The sequence below is a fragment of the Mollisia scopiformis genome (assembly GCF_001500285.1).
Source record: "Mollisia scopiformis unplaced genomic scaffold LY89scaffold_11, whole genome shotgun sequence".
NCBI lineage: Eukaryota > Fungi > Ascomycota > Leotiomycetes > Helotiales > Mollisiaceae > Mollisia > Mollisia scopiformis.
This window is the reverse complement of record NW_017263591.1, coordinates 1,232,549-1,253,210: the sequence shown is the minus strand read 5'-3', so window position 1 is coordinate 1,253,210 and position 20,662 is coordinate 1,232,549. Positions and strand designations below refer to the sequence as shown.

Genomic DNA, 20,662 nt, shown 5'->3' with positions numbered 1-20,662 from the left:
GAGGGGCTTTCAAGAAAGGCTGAAACTTTGCGGGCTCTCTATGATTCGACCCATAGCAGAAACAACCAATACTTACTGTTGAGCCACCAACGAAATTCAGTGAGAACAGAAGCGTTATCGGGTTCCCTTGACTTGTACTGGATCCGGATATCGATTCTCGACCATGCTATTAAAGTGTGCCTACTGTTCCGATCATAGCGTCAAAGTACGAAACCCGTGAGAACATCTTTGAAGCAGATCTAGCTAAACCAATGGAAGTTACAGAGGTACTCCGGAGATAAAAGCTTCCATATTGAGTAGCACATGTACCAGTCACGTGATAAGTCCTCGCTCTACCTTATCTCCTCGAACCAAGAAGCATGTTATCGACTACGGATGTAGGTATCCTGTTCGGTCTGAATTATTCGCCCCCAAGAGATATAATATAGTGCTTGGTGAGATTGTTCATTCTGGCTGATCTGGTGACTGCCAAGTCGACTTCATCCAAGCGAAGTATTAAATGAAGGACAGTTACACCCGGGCCGGGGCCCCGCGTTTCTTTTCGAACCTCACTTCCTCTCATCCTTCTGTCGTACGACACAATAAGTATCCCACGTGTATCCTTCGTCCGTTCACACAAACGTTGATTTTATTTTACTTCACATACTCTAGCCGCACAGTGGAATTCCGGCGATGCGGAGATACAAGTGTATATATTTGCTGCGACCAATTCACGATGAAACATCCGTCTCCTGGATCATCGGAGTCCAGAAGCCTAAAACAATTTCTTCATTACCCGGTACGGTACTCGGCATGTACATACCTCTTCCGCTCTCCCCACATTCCTAAACGAGATGCGGCGTTACTTTATTTTCTTTCCATTGCTACATCTAGATTGCGGAGTGCTGGTTCTTGGGACCACCTAAGTTACTATTTCATTAATTTCGAGATCAGAGGACCTCGTTCGGCGAAGTTTCAGCCCGTTCCTGCCCAATCACCATCCCAGACTTGATGAAGAAGCTTTGCTACACGGGCCGTGAATGTACAAGGAGGAGGCGCAGAACTTGTTTACTGGTGGGAGATGACGAAGACGCCATGTGAAGAAAACGAGGTGAGATGCTATGCAACCTGGGAGGGAGGGCATATATGAGGCGACTACCGCTTCACAATCCTAGGTTCTTTCTTTCCTCTGCGTGCGAGTTCAGTTCTTCCAAATTATCTTTCGCTATTCTATCTTTCATCATCAAGCCACCATGAAGTCATACGCCTTTCTTTTTGCCGGGCTGAGCCTCTTGGCCACTCATACGTCTGCTCATTGTGAGTAAGTATCCTTGAGCCAAGAGTGTGTGACTAACTGGAGATAGACATCTTCGAGCGACTCACGCACGCTGGGACTGAGTACCCAGCCTACACCTACATCAGACAAAACACCAACTACAACTCACCTGTCACAGCTCTCAACTCAACAGATCTGAGGTGAGATAGCCTGATTCCAAGTCAAGCATGACTAATGATGGTTGCAGATGCAATGTTGGCGGTGAGACAGCAGGGTCTACTACAACGATCACTGTGAATGCTGGAGATGCATTCTCCATCACGACTGATACTGCTGTCTACCATGATGGGCCATTTTCCATTTACATGGCAAAGGCTCCTACGACTGCAGCAGAATTTGATGGTTCAGGACAGGTTTGGTTCAAGATCTACGACCTAGGCCCCACATTCGCTGCAGATGGTACTTCAACTTGGCCACTGTACCGTAAGTACTCTTTATCTCAAATTCCTCAAAGGTCTTAGCTTACCAGAAACTAGAAACATACAGTTACACCATCCCTCCCGCACTTCCAAACGGCGACTACCTCCTTCGCTTCCAACAACTCGGTATCCACAACCCATGGCCAGCTGGAATACCCCAATTCTACGTCGAGTGCGCTCAAATTACCGTCACAGGCGGTGGCTCCGGAACCCCAGGTCCACTCGTCTCAATCCCAGGTTACATCACCGGTGATGAACCAGGATACACCGTGAACATCTACAGCAACTTCCATAACTACACCATCCCCGGCCCCTCCGTTTGGAGCGGACAATCTGCAGCTGGTGGATCTTCACCTAGTAGCGTCGCTTCCGTAGCCCCAGTCTCTACTGCACCCGTTCAACCTGTTAGCTCCAGTAGTGTTGCTGTAGTGCAAACGACTTCTGCATCAGTTGTCATTACGCCTACAGATACCGCTGTCGTCGCACCCACTGGGGTTCCTGTCGCCAAGTATGGACAATGTGGTGGTACTGGATGGACTGGGTCAACAACTTGCGCATCGGGAAGCACTTGTAAGGCAACGAACCAATACTACTCACAATGCTTGTAAGGGAGCTGGGACAATAGGGCCGAGACTTTGACTGATCACACTCCGTGTTGGTGGAGCCGCTGTATCGAGGAAAGCGAAAGGCTGGCACTTGGTGATGGTGTACATTCTGTTTCTTGTATATACTTTCATATCTCAGCATGGTTCTGACCAGTTTTTATCTTTGGACGTCGTCAATATGCGTGGGACGTGATTATGATCTTCTGTCGTAAGAGGACGGTGGAAAAGGGGCTCGCTTATGAATATACTATTGAACTCTTGCATTGTTCGACCAGATACTAGATATTTTGGCTAAAAGATTAAGTTTCTTATGATTCTTTTATTGCGAACAGAAGTGGCTGAGACATACGGGATTACATAATGTCATGGAATGAGGCTGTTGGGAAGTGGCTAGTGAAGTCTGTGGCTGTCACCGGGTCAGTGCAGATACCACTTCCAAATCACGATTAGTATTGATTCACTTACGAAATTAAAATGTAATTGAATACCATGAGAAACTGAATTAATGGGCCCTAAATCTTTCTATGATTTCACGAAGTGTTCCAACGCGGGAACTATGATGTCATGTGACTCTTGGATGCGAACCATCCTCCACGTTACACCAACTTGTTTGCTTTTCCAGCCTCGTCCCACGAAAATGAAACTTCAGTCTCCAGGCATCAGCTCGCAATCCTTTGTTCTTCACTCGAACATTAATATCTCGTTCCCGTGCAAACTCATCTTCCCGACTTGAAGATTGCTCGTTGATTACCAGTCAGAATCTCTCAGGAGCTCGAAGAGTGGAGCAAACGGAGCCAACAGGACCGTACAACCCAAGCTCGTAATGTCTCGATCTTGGAGTTATGCCGATAGCACATCAAGCAAAGAGGTTGCACCTCTTAGTCCTCAAAGCACTTCAGATGTAGTTCCAGCGAAGGCTCATATGGGAGATGCTCTCTCCTCGTAAGTACTTGAGCCTCAAGCACGTGCATCTGAAAGAATGCTGACACCTATTGCTCAGACTGTTCACAAGCGGGAAGTAAGTTACTCTCAATGCTCGTTGAAGCCTTCAATGTAAACTTCTTAACCTTCTAAGGAAACATACTAACTTTAATGATTTACAGATACAGTGATCTCGTGATTAGATGTCGAGGGAAGAGATGGAATGTCCATAGACTCGTGGTTTGTATGCAATCCAGGCCAATAGCGGCTGCTCTAGATGGAGGCTTCAAAGTGAGCAGCTCGAATCACTGAGAAACATCAGTTCTGACAGAAAAAGGAAGCTAGTACTGGAGAGTTTACGCTTGAGGAGGATGACCCCGAGACCGTGCAGCTAATGTTGAAGTTCATGTATACTGGTATTTTGGACATCGAAGTTCCAACTCCACCCATTACCCAGACGACAGAGACGAAGCCCTCCACGAGTGGATTTCCATACTCCAACGACACACAATGCACCTCAAATTGTCCTCCGCGACACGGTGCACCAATTCTTTCCCATTTGCAACCAGTCTCGTACTACCCGTCACAGCCATACATCTCCAGCGCCTCATATGGATTTGGACCATTCAACCCGCCCTCCTACGGCGGTGGTATTGTGACCAACAGCATAGCGACACAGCACAATAATATCTTTGGGTTTAACTCACAGACGGGGTCGGTAGTGGGTTTCAATCCTCGTCCTGCCGCAGTATCTTATGTCGGAACACCTCCAATCCTTAACATGACGACCAATCCGCCTGTTACTTCTTCAAACCCAATCTACGTTGGGCCGAAGAACGGAACCTCATCTACACCTACTCCCTCAGCAGAGCCGGACGCCGACGCTCTATCCAAAGGCCTCCTAGCTGCAGCCGAAGTCTACGTCCTCGCAGATAAATACGACGTCTCCGCCCTGAAGTCTCTCGCTTGCGACAGATACAAAGCGCTCAGTGGTACATACTGGGATAGCGAGGAGTTCATCGAAAGTCTAAGCATAGTTTTCGACGGAACTCCGGATATGAACGAGAGGGACATGCTCAGAGCAGCGGCTCTCGACACGGCTGTGGCACACGCGAAGGAATTGTTGGATAAGGAGAGCTTCCAGGAACTGTGTCAATACAGGGGAGACATTGCTACTGCTGTTCTTATCGCTTCTGTGGACAAGCCAAATTCGACCAGGCAGAGTTTGTCACAGTGGGACTCGTTCGGCGATGTAGTTCCATGCGGTTTCGATAATTTTCCTGATTTTACATGATTATATTCTAAGGGTGGAGTTACATGGAGTGCAGTGTGTGCAAATGACTGGCGCCATGGGATATCGTTAGTGTGCTTGGGTGGCTCTTTCTGAACTCGTTAGGAATGTGGCCGAGGAATAAAATTGGAATATTCTCCAACGGCAGTCTTACCGTGCCGCGATCGCCATTTCTCACTGTTGGAACTTTGGAATGTAACGCGTACCTAATTAAGATGACGCGTATAGCGCGACCGAGATCTGACCCCCGAACAATACCAGACAGTGAGTCGTCCTCTAACATCGTCTTTCAATGGCCGTTGATGGACTCAATGGACCAAAATGTCAACATCCGCTCGGTTTATAGGATCGTTTGTACTTGTTTCCTTTTGCGGGTTGTTTTCTCGGCATCTCCTAACAATCCGGATCACAGCTCTTCGATCAGCCCCTCAATGATCGAGCCGGGGCTCAACAATACCCTAATCTCCAACTCGAGAAGCATATCATCTATTCAAGAATCGTCAACAAGTACATCATCTAATGGATCGATGACAACAAGCCACAACACCAGGAGTGCACTGGACACAATCTCTTCATCGTCAAGCATTTTTTTGTCCTCATCTTCGTCACTTTCCTCTTCGATCCAATGTCTGAAGAGACCCTCGACGTCTGCTCCTGTCACGTCTAGCATTAGTTCCAGCGCCCTTTCCAGCTCAAATGCGAACTCCACGAGTCATCAAACTTCTTCCCATGCCTACAATTCTTCTACCTTCTCACAGAGATTCTCGAACACGTCTCAACCTTTAACTTCAAGTTCATCCTCTCAAACAGATATCTCGATAAGCAGCTCGTCGCTTACTCAAGCTGCATCCAGCGAGACTTCCGAAGACGAATGTTGGAATCCCCAATCTCCATATACTGCGCAAGAGCAGCAGATATCATATACTGGTCTCGTCATCACAGCATCAGATCAAGATCAAGATAATCCTCCAAGTCTACCGACATCCGACGCGGACCAAGTCCCACCAGACGAACCTCCAGTTTTCCCAACTTTACCACCGAAGGAAAATCCCCCATTGCCTCCAGTGCAAACTCCAGCACCTGCTAAGAATCCACCCAACGCCCCACAGATAGTGACGAATTTACCGCCTGCTCAGAACCAACAGCCAAATCGCTCTCCACCTAAAGACTCAGAAGTTCTACAAGGTCATCAAAATAACCCATTTATGCTGCCAGCTACCAGCCCAGTCCAACTTCATCAACAAAGACCAGGCCCGTTGATTCCACCTGTCGCGGCTACCAGTCAGAAGCAGCAGAATCCACTTCTAGTAACAGCACTAGCATCTGGTAAAGGACAACAAAATACCCCTCAAGTTCTACAGACTACAACAGCTGGTCAGAACCAGCGTAAAAGTTCTCTAACTCTGGAGAGTTCTGCATCTAACAAGCATCGATCGAGGCTTCCTCACAAAGTCACACTTTAATGGAAAGCGGGAAACCTCTTGGTACAACATCTAAGCCCCAAGCCCTGCCCTTGAGCTCTCGAAGCTCAAAAGGTTCACAGGTATCACCTCTTCGGCCTTCTTCATCAACCAAACCAGGCAGTCGGATAACCATAATAACAACAAGTACGGTATCTGTCAATTCAACGGAGTATGAGTATCATATCACGACTTTGACGCGCACTATCTACGTGACCAATACTCCTTCAGGAAAGAAGCTTGAGGCGTCAGGTTACTCAACGCCTCGCTCAAGTCGTAATCTAGCTGCTATCAGTTCTTCGTCGTCTCTTCATTCGCCTTCTAGCAACAGTCAAACCCTAGGTGGAGTTCATGGACCTGGATCCGTACATCAAGTCAGTACTACGTCTGCAAAGCTTGGACTGTCAAGCTACTCCACTTTTCACACAAGTCCTGGTTCCCCTCTCAGCTCCTCTTCGTTGTCGCTCCATCTCCCGTTTGGCAACACGCAAGGTTCTTCTGTCACTCATGGATCTGGGTTCGTTAATGGTGTCACTACTGCATCTGGCAAAGTTATTACAGAACAAAGTCAATTTGGCTCTAGGTCGGCAAGAGCTTCAGAAGTATCACCAATGGTGACTGGGCCTAGACAAATGATCACCGTTTCTACCATTGTCAATAGTACAAGTTCTGGGGCTCCAATGAGTGCGAAAATCAATGATTTGTCTACCAAACTCTCTCAGAACAAAACGAGCACACCTGCCAACGCTAGCTCTTGACTGAGAAGCCCAGTTTGTTGTCATCAACATCAGCTCCACTTCTGTCGAGGTCATCTTCAATATTTGTCCCAGGCCAGGGCTCACTTGTAGCCAATCCAACCAAGCCTCTTACTATTTTCAGACCGCCCTCTCTAAAGAGCTCGTTCTCAATTTCCAACTCTGCTCAATCACTTCAAAACACGCCCACATCATCGCTTGGTGTTCTTATGCGCACTTCAAATCAATTTATCGCTGCATCGAACCCACCTTCTAGTTCGCCAACAGTGATTGGTGCGCCAGCTTCTTTTCCAATCTCGTCTACTTCTCCACGGCCAATACCATCAGTGCCTAAAGCTGTATTGTCTTCAACCGTTTCAGGTATAAAGTGGGCAAACTCATCTAGAAATACAGCTGTGGTTACGTCATCTGTCCTTTCTGCTTCGCCCGGAAACGCCCTGACTCAGGGCGTAAGTCAAGCAGCCGAACTGGCTATTTCGACCTCGAGCAGCTCGGCTCCAGTGTCGGCGCTTGTTGGGACAGGGAATACTGCGGGACAAGCGGTTGCTATATCGACATCTCCATCCGCGTCAAATCCATATGCTCTGATACCGTCAACCTTCAGAACAAGCGCTGGCATCTTTCTCAACATCTCAGGTGTTATTACCTTGCTGTCCTCTTCTTCTTCTCGCCCCATACAAAGTAAATCGCCTGTTATATCTCTTACTTCTACAGCACCACAGTCTCAAGAACATGGGGTTACCGCTAGTGGTCTATCTCAGATGGTCCCAGCAAGCAATGAAATGGACGTTGGAAGTATGGTAAATAGTCACACGGTCGAAGCAAAGCTGACAAGATTATCATCAAACGTCCTACTCGGACAACAGCAGCCAATCACTGGCTTCACAACAAACCAATTTTTGCCTACTTCAACTACTGCACATGAAGGTGGTGGCAGTCAACAAGCTGTCTCCTTACTTCAGGATATTTCGACCACGGTACTTCTAGAAATCAACCCGAACTCAAAAGCCTCGAGTGTCGTATCAATTAGCAATATCGCTCAATCACTTTCGGAAATCGATATAGGTTTTGGTGAAAGTCTTTCCAGCATTCAAGCCACAGGTGACAGCCCAACTCTGTCTCCAGAGAATCTACCTTCACTATCTTCTTCAAGTATCAACCAAATTAACCCGACATTAGCTCCGTCTCAAATTCTTTTACAATCAATCATCACATTTGAGACCCTGACCCTAGCGAACTCATCCCAACCTCCTGTATCCTTACAAGCCTTCAACGTTCTGTCTTCCCAAGTGTCATTACCTGGAACTCCAGCTCTCCACAGCTCATCCAACGCCAATTCGGCACAGTTCTCTTCACCAGCTCCACCACTTGCTTCTGTTGTATCAGCATCTCAAATACCATCACTCGGGCCACCTGTAACAACCCTTCGCGACAACTCGCATACTTCAAAGCGACGTTATTTGAATACATCGAAACCGGCGGCATCATCTTCCTCCAGTCCAAGATTCAATCTTCCTTCCCTTGATTTCTTCCCAACGCCTAGTCAGAATTCACCTCCTCCTGAAGGAATTTCATCAATTGAGAACATACAAGATTCCTCAACTAAAGTGATGAACTCGCCAACAACGACGTTCGTGCAGAATATGCCGATTTCGAATATATTTTTCTCGGCCACTCAGACCCAAGGACAATATCCCTCAAATGGACTTTTTAATTCTCCGTCTACCGCAGGTCCAAACAATGTCCAGACTGCTATGACTCCAAAGAGCTCTGGAGAAGTTGCCTCAGTTGTCTCTCCTGATCTGCAATTTACCGCTTTTGAAAGCGGGGATTTAGCGCCATCAGCGCATTCAGCGCATTCAGCGCAATTCGCGCAAACATCGCTATTCTTGCTCAATACAGACATGAAAGAAAAATCTGCGCTGAACATCAACTTCGTTTCCGTCGCCACTACGTTTAATGAGACTATGGGAACAGTGCTGGTGACAGCATCCGAGACAGGTGCTGAAGGATCGATGCTTTCTATTGCGTATCTCAAATCCGCATCCCACGCCACTCAAGATTTGGAAACTCTGGTGAATGCTCCCGCGGCATCAACTATATCCATGAGTGAAGATGAACGCATAACTTCTGTACTGGCTATAGCATCACCACTATCATTGGGCAATGAAACCGCCATGAAGAGAGTGCTAGAAGTCTCCAATCCAACAAACACCATGTCGACACTTGAAAATGCTCAAATGAGCACAGCTCTTTCAACATTGGATAGTAGTACGACACAGAATCCCTCTTCGGCACCTCTACTGTCAACCAATGATATCTCTGATACAGAATCAACGGCGTCAGGTCCTGGTCTGAACGCCACAGAGCAAATTTCAGCTAAAGCATACACTGAAAGCGCACGAATCTCAACAAACTTACTGTCAATCACCGACGACGTGGAGGGAATGTCGAGTTCCTTGCCTCTTCTTCAGCCGACAACTGCATTGGAAAATCTAAATTCTATTCCAACAACGATTGTGGAATCATTGAATCCAAGTATTGTATCAACTCTTGAGAGCCCTCAATTACAATCAGGCGCAGCGTATTCGTCAAATTCTGTTATCAACATAATTCAAACAGTTTCTGTGCTTTCCGTCATGTTAGTACCAGCATCACTATCAAGCAATGTATATCTAGGAGCGTCAACGCCAGGCGAGGCAGAATCAACAGTGCGCGTCACTCAAGAAGACTTGATCTTTTCGACACCGCTGACAAGTTCAGCCAACGGAAAGTTGGAGATTTCTTCAACTCTGGTTCTGGAAAATCCAGCTTCAAACGGTGCAGCATCTCTTTCAAGCAATATAGAAATGAATGGTGCGAAGACCTCAGCTTCAGTCAACGACATAATCCCATCGGTCACAAATAGTGGGGTCATGGTCACCGCACCGACAGCATCTGTTGAGCTACAATCTTTACATAGCAGTAATCCAAGTCCAAGAGTAGTCACATACACCTGGTGTCCAAATCAGGAGACTCAAGGACAAGCAACTCTTAGTAGTCTTGGTTCTGGTTCATACTTGATGCAGCCTCCAAACACTGCCATCTTCGATCAAGAGACTACCTCGATTGGCATTCACGAATTATATCCTTCGAATCAAATTTCCGGTGTTCAAAGCGTACCATCGCCATCTGGTTTGAGTAGTGGTGCTGGATATGGTTCTTTCATAGAAGAAGCGTTAACTTCCTCGGCTAACGTGGCCTCAGCTCCCCTAGCTATCTCAACTTCACTATCAGTATATTTTGAAAGTATACTTTCAAACGGTCAGGGGTTAAAGAGACAGTCTAGTTTCAGCATTGCTACCATCATTGACTTCTTTCCGAGTTTGACGCTGCCGCCTTTAAGCAGCATTAGTACGAGTGAAGCTGTATCTATTCTTGAATCGTTGTCTTTGAACATCCCGAGTTCCAACGCGGAGACATCTGTAGACCAGATATCAAGTTCAAGAGAAGAGTCTATATCTTCTTCCTTTCCTGCCGCAACTGTATCTTCTCAAAGAATCGAAGCTTTGACGGTTATCTCAGTCCCGACCAGCTTTAGCCAACTTTCCATATCAACTCCAATGTCTCTTTCACAGATAATTTCGCAAACCAGCTCGTCTTCTCGCTCGACATCTTCGGTGGAGAGCTTCTATTACAGTATAATCTGGGAATGTCAGGAGACTACAATTACATCTGAATTCGCTTTGGAAACGGCGCTTGCCCCCGCGTCTCTAATGGCATCACCTACGATGGCTTCCGACAATACTGTAGCGAGCATGTGGCTGTCAATCCCGACGTTGACTTCTGCACCGATTGCTACAACAGCTTCACAAATGATGGCTTCTTGGATGGTAGATTCATCAGTAAGCCAAGCTCCCGTACCCACATCTTCAGGTGAGAGCTTCTACTATAGCGTGATGTGGGATTGCCAACAAAGCGCAACTGCCCCAGAACAATCGCCACCAAGCAGCCCTTCAGCACCTGGGGAGGAAAACACTTTAACAACATACGATACTCTTGTCATACAACCTAACACTGTTGCTGCTACTTTTGCGACGGAAACCGCTATGACAGCGGCAACCGAGTTCAGCAACCTGGGCGGAGAGTCTGATACCATGCCAAGCGTATGGTTGTCAAGTCCAACGTTGCCATCAAACATCATTGCACGATTATCAGCACCACATTCTGTCAGCACCATGCCTTATTCCATTGCCAACTCAGTTGAGATTATTTCAGAAAATATGTCTCATGCTACGTTGCCACAATCAGAAAGCGGCAGTGCTGGAAGGACAGCTGCTTCGAATAGCGACACAAATGGTCTCTTCAAATCTAGTGTTATTAGTCTCTCAGAGCCAAATCCGGAGAGCGTTTCATCACCGACGCCCACACTGAAATCGGAATTTCTCCCTACTGGAATAATATCGGCTTCCATTAGCGGCACAAATTATGTCTTGAAATCTCTTGTCAGCAGCTTCTCAAATCAATACTCAGAGAACATTGTACAGCCAAGCTCAACGCTAGCAACAGATATAGTCACAGGGACAATCTTGACACAGACAGTTACCTTGAGATTGAACACCTTATGTCAAGAGACAGCACCAACAGGCTTTCCCTCAAATACTGAGTCTGACACGACATCAACAAGTCTGTATCAAATTCATCCGTCACTTGAATCGATCACTTCACTGAGCATCTTTTATACCGCAAATGCAACACTACTAGGCAGTGATACCATAAACATCTCTCGGGAAACAACATTCCCAGCGAGCACAAAGTTACCTATTCTGTTCTCCACTGTTACAACAGCATCAGTTGAGATTAATTTGTCGCAATCTCAAAATTCAACCCTCGCGATGAATACTGTTTTCACTGAGATCTCATCTCTAACAGTTAGCTTAATTGCAACAGCATCAATTCAAATGGCGTTATCGACCAGTCTCACCTCAAGCCAAACAGCATCAACAAGTCTAAGCAACATGTCGTCAGTATACTGGGAATGTGAACCATCAAGTCAACCTCAGGGCAATCCTTCCGAACTTCCGAGCCCAGTGTCAGTGGTTACCTTGAATACGGTATCGGAAGTTCGAATGATGACTGCAGCAGCTCCAGCACAATCAACCATGATTACTCTCAACTCAATAGACGAGACTGGATCGGCGACTGCGAAAATGATAGCAAGTTCTGACCTGAATATCATGCAAGTCCCATCGTCAGCAGCTGTGGAAAGTTCTGAAGTGTCCGTTGCGTGGATGGCAGTCGCGACGAGCCCATCAATTAGTATAGAGAGTAAAACTACATCGACTTTAACGGCAATGACGGAACTCACAACAAACCTTTCAAGCCAAACTCAGGAAGGTCCCACGTCAAGCTTAGTGGAGTCTGCGAGACCTACCATGAGCTCATCCGCAGGCGCTGTATCGATCAGTACTCCTTTGTCAAGCCACTTAGAAGAGAGTGAAACGTCTGAATCCTCAGAAATTGGAGAGACTCTATCAACTTTCGCGCAATCTACGACTTTTGTTGTTATATCATCTACAGCAGCTGAGCCATCAATCACGCAGATTCCATCATGGACTTCCACCGGGAGAGCTTCGAGTGAGATCCAGGAAACGACCGCGACTGAAGGTTCGGCACATTCAACGAACAGTGCCACATCAAGTGGATTCCTAGCCACGCCAAGCACACTATCATTGCAGTCATTATCAAAAATCGGTTCGTCTTGGACAAGCCTTATACCAAGTTCCTCAGCTCATCGAAGTGCTTCTACAAGCGCGAGTAGTACAAGTCAAATGACATATTATAGCAGCTACTGGGAGTGCGCGTCGCCAAGCCCGACTGTTGCATCTGACATGATGGCTAGCACAGTCTCTCTTGAAGTAGCTATCATTTCGATGAGTCATTCGCACGGAGCAATCGTGTTGACGAGCCTGGCACCCACAGTGACTCCATTTGCGAGTATTGCCGAGAACGGGACACTCAGTCTTTCCCTCCAAGTGACACTATCAACAAGCCTTTCGCTAAGCCAAACTGTATCTCGCAGTGCTACATTAGCCAGAAGTGAGGCAACAAGGCCTTCATCGCAGACGAGTCTCACGTCTATACAAAGCACAAGCGAATCAACAACTTCCTCAACTCAGACCACACCTTCAACAAGCTTCGCCACCAAGGAAACTCAATCACTTAGTATAAGCGGAAAAATTAGTCCATCATATCAAACAATACTTCTGACCAGCCTCACACCAAGACAAACTCCATCTTCAAGCGTGAGCGAGACCATAAATCCTTACCAGGCCCTTCAATCAAATCTCGCACCAAACTCTCTATCAACGAATGCGCCATACCAAACCATGTCACCAACAAGTCTTACGCTTATGTCTTCAAGCATGAATCTCGATAGCACAAGCCAGATCTGGTTCACAAGCTACTTTTGGGAATGTGGGGCATCGACGCAAACGGAGATAGATGCGGTGCCCACACCAACTGCTGGGAGTATATCGATATGACGCTGGTGGTGTGGGAATGTAGCGTCACACCAGGGTAATGGATGGAGGAATGCAGAGACCGAGATCGAAAGGGAAACCTTGCTTGAAGTGTGTATCTAAGGAAGGAGAAAGAGGGGATTTAGATATACAAATGGGATGCAGAAGCAATTCTTTTTCGTTTCTTTTCTTATATGGAGTTTTCATGTTTGCTTAAATGTAATAAAGTTCGGGTTTATAGGCTTGGAGAGTGTTCGGTCTTGAATACGATTTGTAGAATCAAAAGGCTATACTTTTCATAATCTGGTGTCTAAGACGGGTTATGTTTTAGCCCTGAAAAAGATTCGGAGCCTTCATTTGTTTGATGATTCCAATGGTTTCGCTTACAATAGGCATGTTATGGCTAGTCTCATTTGAGACTTGCATTAGCGTACTTCTTGGCAAATGCAGGCTGCGACCTGAACATCCGAACCGTATTTTTGACTCTCTCTTTCATGAAAATCAACCATAACTCAATTTGTCACACGTGGGTCTCTCCCAGTCATTGCCAAACTAGCACTGAACTCCGTCGGTGGTTCGACCACTGTGAGATGCTGCGACTTGAAGCTCATACGAAGCTTGCGCCTGAGTCACTAGGCGTTGTAGACAAGGCTAGCAAGGGAAGACTTCTCTTAGCTCTTGCATCCCGAGCATAATTTACAGTTTGGTGAGGAAGTTTTTCTTCCAGAGTATTTGTTGTCCGCACGTAATAGGTACTAATACGATCAGAATGCGAATTTGCAATCATGGCAGATCAATCCCAGCAACAGCTCCCGAGCACTGATAATCCAAGTACTGTTAAAATCCAGGATACCACTTCAGAAAGCTTTTCGTATAGTCCACTCGAAAACACGGACTCGGAACGCAGTATTCGACTAATTATGATAAAACCAGTCAAGAGATTGACGTCCGACATTGAATGCGAGCTTGTTCATGTCAAATTCGGAGATAAACCCAACTATGAAGCGCTTTCTTATGCTTGGGGCAGTGACCTCACCACCAGGGCAATTAAAATTAATGGGAAGACCCTTCTCGTTCGGGAGAGTCTTTGGAAGGTGTTGGCCAAGCTCCGACACCGTGATGAGCCACGGTGTCTCTGGGTCGATGCGATTTGTATCAATCAAAGCGACATTGCAGAGAAAAATTCGCAAGTACGCCTCATGCCGCACATATACAGAAAAGCAACAACCGTGATAGTCTGGCTAGGGATAGTACCAGTTGATATGCTTTCAGCTCTCATCGCGTCGGGCTACTGGAACCGAGTGTGCATAGTTCAGGAAATCGGCAAAGCCAAGACGATCCGTGTTCACTGGAATTCAAAGAGCTTGACTTGAGACAGCTTCACTGCAAAGCTTGAATCTGATACAGTTGGTCGTGACTCGCTGGCACTGAAGATAGCAAAGCAGCGGCAGAAGAAGTATGAAGACGGATATCTCCTGCGAACGCTTCTAGAAATACACAAGCATTCTCTGTGCAGCGAGCCTCGAGACAAGATCTACGGCTTCGTAGGCCTTGCGACTGACTGTGTTGGTGGGCAATTTCGCATAGACTACGGCAAGTCGCTGTTCGCGATTTACAAGGATGTCGCCAGGTTCTACCAATACAACAGAAAGGATACTTTCAGATTGAGTGTGCTCGTCAAACATTTACTTGGCGGAAATAGCATCATAAGCAGGGAGGAGAGCGCATTTGGACTGGATCATGTTGCACTTCCACGGCGCACAGCAGTAAGCCACTACGGGACGGACTTTGTCACAATCCCCTACTTCACCCACGGAAAGATCACGTATGTGGGCCCTTCGTACCACGATACAGTATCGGACCCGGAGCTCGTCGATGAATGGAATCTGAACATCAGGCGTCGTGGTCCCCCTAAACTTTTAGCATCTGCCTTTGAGCAGAGCGACAAGTTCTTGGACCTGCTCGAGGAAGTCGATGGAGCAGAACTCGAGAAAAGACTATCAATAGATGGCAAGCTCTTGCATGCTTTGGCCAAGGATGAGAAAACATATCCTCAGAGCTAGGAGCCTCGCTGCCTATCTCCACCAGCCCCCCTCATTTTGAGAGAAAAGGGGCCAGGCATGGGCATCGCTTGGAAAGCAGCTCGAGTCGTGGACCAAGTCTGCCAGTTCCCAGGCTCCAAACTTGCATTTTTACTTCGAGATCAAGACGAAGAGAGGAGAATCGTGGGACTCGCTGCTATGGCCCTTCCAGTGCAAAGCACCTCCCTAAATCATAGTCCAGAGTGGAAATTCTATAGTCCATCCGACGATATGCGTACAGAAGATCTCCTGGTAGACTTAGAGACGTTATTTTATCTTTCAGATTAACAACGTAAGGAGCCGAGCTGCGATGCTGCTTTCGATGCATCATTTATTTCGAGACGGCAGTAGGAAGTCTGTCCTATTCACCATCGCTTTGGAAGGGGAATACTCTGGATATTCAAATACCACTTTAAACTAGCTCATTGTCTGGTCACTTTTCCCTGCTTTGAACCATATCCTGTTTTTGTCGCAGCAAATTGCTACCGGTACAGATGAGAAACGGGATGTGCTCAGACAATTTCCCCGAGGCTGGCATCAGGATTCCCAGTAACGGTACCTATGCAGCAAGCCAGCATCCTGGGACGCCATGGCAAAGACTCACCACCAGGTCACGGAGCAAGGATGATACACACCGCTCTATTTCGATATCAGATAGATCACCTTGGTCCGTGGTTGACGGGTAGATCCTGCTCCTTTCCTTAATTCGTGGCGCGAATCATATCTCGTTTGGTCCGAGGCCGCATCATCTCGGCCGCGAGCGTATGTCCTCTGCACTGGGTCAGGGGCTGCAAGACCCGTCGTTTGCTTTGTGACAACTGGAATTCGGGTTCCGGATGTGTCTTTGAGGGGGAAAATGCAGCTTCCCGTTGGGGGCCAAGGATGAGACGAGAGAACGTTTGCCTGCAGAGCCAGAATTTTGGACGATTCTGAATATTTCCATTTTGTACTCTTCTCTGACTTAAAAAGTAGCTGGGTACACCAGTTTTTGAAACCCATCGACAATTTCAAGAAGCAGTTGAAGAAGCATGATGGACGCAGTGTCTTCGCTCAAAGGGTAAGGGACTCATATCTGGTACGAAATGCCTATTCTGACTTGTTCTAGCCTCTTTGAGAGCGGCAAATATGCAGATCTCACGATACGATGTGGAGGAGCTGTACACAAAGTCCATTGTGCGGTTGTGTGCTCCCGATCGAAGTTTTTGGAAAAGGCAGTTGATGGGCAATTCAAGGTATGATAACATCGTTGTAGTTTGAAGCAGCTACTGATGGTAAACAGGAAGCAGCGCTACGTGATATCGACTTGTCGGAGGACGAGCAGCCCATCGTCCGAGAGATGATCAGATACCTCTATACAGACGACTACGACCATAATCCTTACGAACAAGGCGGCTTGGCACCAGGTTACGAATGTCATATTTCGCCAGAGGCTGAGAATAGCTTGGCCAGTCCTGATCATCGTTTACTCGATGGCACGAATGAAGCATGTTGTTTGATGTTCCACGTCAAGATGTACGTGGCTGGCGACAAGTACGACATTCCAGGTCTTCGCACACTAGTAACAGAGAAATATCAACATTGTGTCGCTGAGTATTGGAACAGCACAACCTTCTCCCATGCAGCCTTACATTTATGGGACAACACCGTGGAATCGGATCGTCAACTACGCAATGTTGTCATTCAAGCAGCACACGACAATCTTGATGAGTTGCTCGATCGAGGCGAGTTTAGAGATTTGATGCAAAGCCGTGGAGACTTCTGCTTTGACATTGTCCATTGTCAAACTGTCTCGAGGACTCTCATACTTTGGCAGTCGGTCTAAGAAGAAGGGTAGTAAAAAGAAGGGTACGAAAGAGATCGAAGAGTAAGGAGTGATATTGGCAATATGTCAGCGGGGACATATTGGCTTTCGAGGCTGTTGGCAGGGAATATGGAAGCCAATGCAAATCTGCGTAAAAACTTCTGTCTTCAATATAATATACACTCATATGATATGCTCCCTTGCACGTGACGGCAAATCTGGACTTGAGAAATCGTCATCTGCTGTGCGAGAATTTCATCCTTACTAAGAGCTGATATGCTTCAATAGGAAAGTAGAAGGTAGATAAATGGATCGATTTGAAGTGGATTTGATATTCGGTTTTGATTGTAATTCTGACTGTGATAAAGAAGATGGCTGTGGCCGCAAGGAACAAGATGCTAAGAATTCCAGGAAACGCAGCACAGAAGACGCCCCTGAGATATCCAACGCACATCGTAGATACAGAGCTAAGAATGGCTTATCCATATGACTGGTAGCTTCCTGTAGGTGCAGGTGATCATTATGTTCGAAGTGTCGTATATACAGTACTTGAGACGAGCTGTCTCCTCAGCTTCTCTTACTTGTCGTTCCACTTTCGTTCAATGATCGATGCGGACTCAACTGGATTTTGATAATTTGATCCGTGAGAAAGAGCTCAGCATTCCCTGAGGAACTGTCAACCGCTCTTCGGCTTCTATCAATGCTGCTTTTGACGGGTCCATCACATTTCCATTTGGTTTCTTCGGCTTTGCCTCTGCTAGCTCCTTGAAATAGACCAGGTCATTGGTATCGTAGCCTTTAAGCATATGCACAAGCTCGTATGGTTCCTGGTCTTCGTTGGAGACCGGTATTCCGTTCTTCCACATTTCTTGAAGCGCGCCCATCTCCTCCGCGTTGTATTTTTGCTGATGCTTTTCCTGGAATTCTTTTGCGGCAGAATAGCGTTTTTCGATCTCATCCAGGCCCTCTTGAAATTCTGTCAAACTCAAGAAGTAGGAATACGCATAGTCTAGGGCTTTCCCACTATCTGTGCTAGTGAATAGCAAAGTCGGAGGCTCACGCGACATTGCCTCGTCGTGTTGTGCTAGCAGGCTGCGGACAATATCCAGAGACTTGGCTTTTACCGCCATCAGGAGAGCTTTATCGCCATTGTTGTCCAGTTTCGTGGGAGAAGCACCTCTTTCGATCAGCATTCCAGCCGTTGCTGCACGACCTTCCATGATAGCAATCATGAGTGCAGTTCGACGTAGTACATCGGCCGCCTCAATGTCAGCTCCAGCTCGCAGCAGTGACAAAAGAACATCATACCACCCCAACTTAGCGACTATAATCAGTGGTGTTGTGCCTTTACACCATGTCTCGTGCTCAAGTATTGAGGCTTCCATTACTGCTGCATGGTGTAAAGAAGAGTTAACATCAGCGCCATAGTCGATCAACAATTCAACGATTCCTCTATGTCCTCTCTCGCATGCGGCAAACAATGGTAGGTTTAAGTCAGGGGTGTTGGGGAGAGGCAAAGCTCCATTGACAATCAGTATCTCAACAATCTCGGGAGTTGCTTTCCGGCACGACTGAAGCAAGAGGGATTTGCCATGTATATCCTTGACTTTAACGTCAGCCCCTGCCTCAATAAGAATTGAAGCTGCTTCCACATTCCCGGACAGACATGCAGCGAAAAGTGGAGTATGGCCTCTGATGTCTCTACAGTCTAGCTTAGCACCAGCTGCAAGCAAAAGCTGGATCACTGAGGGCGAACCAGTCGTTACCGCATTGAACAGAACTTCTCGCCCATCAGCATTCCAATGAACAGAGGTCCCGATCTTGAGTAAACCTCTGACCCCATCTGCTCTTTTCGGATCCGCTGCACAGACGAAGAGTTGTTCCGCGGCTCTAGAATTCATGGGCAGATCTTCTGTTGTGGCTCCGGCAAGGAGTAGCGAATCCACAATGCTTAGGTGCCCCAAGGCTGCCGCTAGAAATAAAGCGGTATCTCCATTTGAGTCTTTGGCGTTAATGTTAACGCCCGCTCGAAGGAGGGTATGAACAATGCTCCGATGACCGTTGACCGCAGCTCCTGCGAGAGGTCTCTGCCAGTGAGCTACGTCGATCTTCGCTAATAGGTCCCTGATCTCAGTAGCACGTTTGTCAGAATAGAATATGCGGCGGCGGGTGGGCCCGAGAAGCTTATGGCTCGTGGTAGATTGTGATAAAACACCAGTTGGACTCAGCACATCTGGACCTGCGTGTAGGGCCAAGAGTAAATCCACCATGTCGATCTGACCATTAGCCGAGGCAGCGTAGAGAGGCGTAGGGGACATCTCGACGACACCTGGATGTGAGAAAACTAGATCTTCCGCATTACTGGACGCAGTGATGACATCGGCTCCATGCGTGAGGAGGAATTCAGCAATGTTGAGGTGGCCCATTGATGCGGCCAGGCTCAGAGGAAGGCCTTCCACATTTGTTCTTATTCCATGACCTTTGCGCCGGAATTCGTCGTCCAAGAGAAAATACTCCACCACATCGAGTCTTCCATGTCGTATGGCTCGCATATATGCACACATACCACGGCTATCACCCTTGAGCGGATCGAAGCCGTGGTTTCGGCACAATGAAACGACATCAAGTTGGCCATTAGATGATGCATCGATGAAAGCGTCCAACTTGGCTTGATCCAACTTTCCCCTCCCCAGATCAGTGATGTCAAGATCGAGAATTTCCAGGAGGCATTCCAATACATGTATATTTCCATGGTTTGCTGCTTGATCTAGTTTACGAATCCCAAGAGCTGCGCCAAAGCCTAGAAGATTTTTGGCTTGCCACCCAGATTGGTGCAGCATCTTGACAACTTCAATGTGACCATTCAGGGCAGCCATTTCGATAGAGTTGTACACCTGGCCGTTGTGCATTATTGAGAACGACTTGTATGCTGAATCAACGAGGCTATTGAGAACACGCAGCTGATTATTTGCGGCTGCCTCAAGAACGAGATGACCTCGAATCTGGTACCATGGATAGTTGTCTTGGACTGCTGGTTGTAGAAGTGCAGGTATACAGAGTCCCAGAATGTCTACATTACCACGGCGGCAGGCATTCAACATCCGTGAGTAAAGCCAGCCTGAGGCAGGGATAGTCTTTGAGTCCCAAGTGTCTTGAGCGCAGTATTCCAGTCGCTCGATCATGTCTGTTGAAATGTATGTGTTGACTGTGTCCTCGAAAAACCACTGCCCAGCATCCACAAAATACAAGGCAGGGTTGAAGGATGAATCAGTTTTTAGAAGAGTATGGATCAGTGGGCAGTGATTGATTGCAAGGGCCCACCCAATCGGTTCCAGATAAGTGTACTTCATTTTGGTGTTCATGTTCGATTGCCAAGGTCGAAATGAGAAAGGGAGTTGCTTTTGCAAGACGAGGTTATGGAAAAGAAGATCTCTCTTCGTTTTTGCCTCATGATTGGGCAAGAATGTCGCAGTATGCCAGAGCCAGTTCTCACGAACATAGTCAAGAAGCCGGT

General features: G+C 47.1%; 7 protein-coding genes across 7 annotated transcripts; 5 read left to right on the top strand and 2 right to left on the bottom strand.

Moving 5' to 3' along the window:
- Positions 1-1,232: 1,232 nt before the first annotated feature.
- LY89DRAFT_707156 (uncharacterized protein) lies at positions 1,233-2,526 on the top strand (the record flags this gene model as incomplete). The annotated part of the gene is made up of 4 exons (XM_018217580.1): positions 1,233-1,296; positions 1,344-1,455; positions 1,503-1,738; positions 1,792-2,526. 4 exons carry the CDS (start codon positions 1,233-1,235, stop codon positions 2,340-2,342), a joined length of 963 nt encoding a protein of 320 aa, XP_018072089.1. The 3' UTR covers positions 2,343-2,526.
- Positions 2,527-3,162: 636 nt separating this feature from the next.
- Positions 3,163-4,554, top strand: LY89DRAFT_733560 (uncharacterized protein; the record flags this gene model as incomplete). Its single annotated transcript, XM_018219815.1, has 4 exons — positions 3,163-3,281; positions 3,340-3,357; positions 3,443-3,551; positions 3,598-4,554. 4 exons carry the CDS (start codon positions 3,163-3,165, stop codon positions 4,552-4,554), a joined length of 1,203 nt encoding a protein of 400 aa, XP_018072088.1.
- Positions 4,555-4,982: 428 nt separating this feature from the next.
- On the top strand, positions 4,983-6,769 carry LY89DRAFT_733559 (uncharacterized protein; the record flags this gene model as incomplete). The annotated part of the gene is made up of 2 exons (XM_018219814.1): positions 4,983-5,925; positions 5,979-6,769. 2 exons carry the CDS (start codon positions 4,983-4,985, stop codon positions 6,767-6,769), a joined length of 1,734 nt encoding a protein of 577 aa, XP_018072087.1.
- A 6,985-nt stretch (positions 6,770-13,754) lies between these two features.
- On the top strand, positions 13,755-14,696 carry LY89DRAFT_60436 (HET-domain-containing protein). Its single transcript, XM_018210355.1, has 2 exons — positions 13,755-13,972; positions 14,035-14,696. The coding sequence occupies exon 2, from the start codon at positions 14,052-14,054 to the stop codon at positions 14,637-14,639; it is 588 nt and encodes a 195-aa protein (XP_018072086.1). The 5' UTR covers positions 13,755-13,972; positions 14,035-14,051; the 3' UTR covers positions 14,640-14,696.
- A 1,682-nt stretch (positions 14,697-16,378) lies between these two features.
- Positions 16,379-17,169, top strand: LY89DRAFT_669023 (uncharacterized protein; the record flags this gene model as incomplete). Its single annotated transcript, XM_018213061.1, has 3 exons — positions 16,379-16,404; positions 16,453-16,579; positions 16,627-17,169. 3 exons carry the CDS (start codon positions 16,379-16,381, stop codon positions 17,167-17,169), a joined length of 696 nt encoding a protein of 231 aa, XP_018072085.1.
- A 172-nt stretch (positions 17,170-17,341) lies between these two features.
- On the bottom strand, positions 17,342-17,684 carry LY89DRAFT_60418 (uncharacterized protein). Its single transcript, XM_018210346.1, has one exon. The coding sequence runs from the start codon at positions 17,600-17,602 to the stop codon at positions 17,384-17,386; it is 219 nt and encodes a 72-aa protein (XP_018072084.1). The 5' UTR covers positions 17,603-17,684; the 3' UTR covers positions 17,342-17,383.
- An 867-nt stretch (positions 17,685-18,551) lies between these two features.
- On the bottom strand, positions 18,552-18,893 carry LY89DRAFT_544860 (ankyrin; the record flags this gene model as incomplete). The annotated part of the gene is made up of 1 exon (XM_018208224.1): positions 18,552-18,893. A coding segment is annotated over one exon (342 nt), but the record flags the coding sequence as incomplete, so codon positions are not given.
- Positions 18,894-20,662: the final 1,769 nt, after the last annotated feature.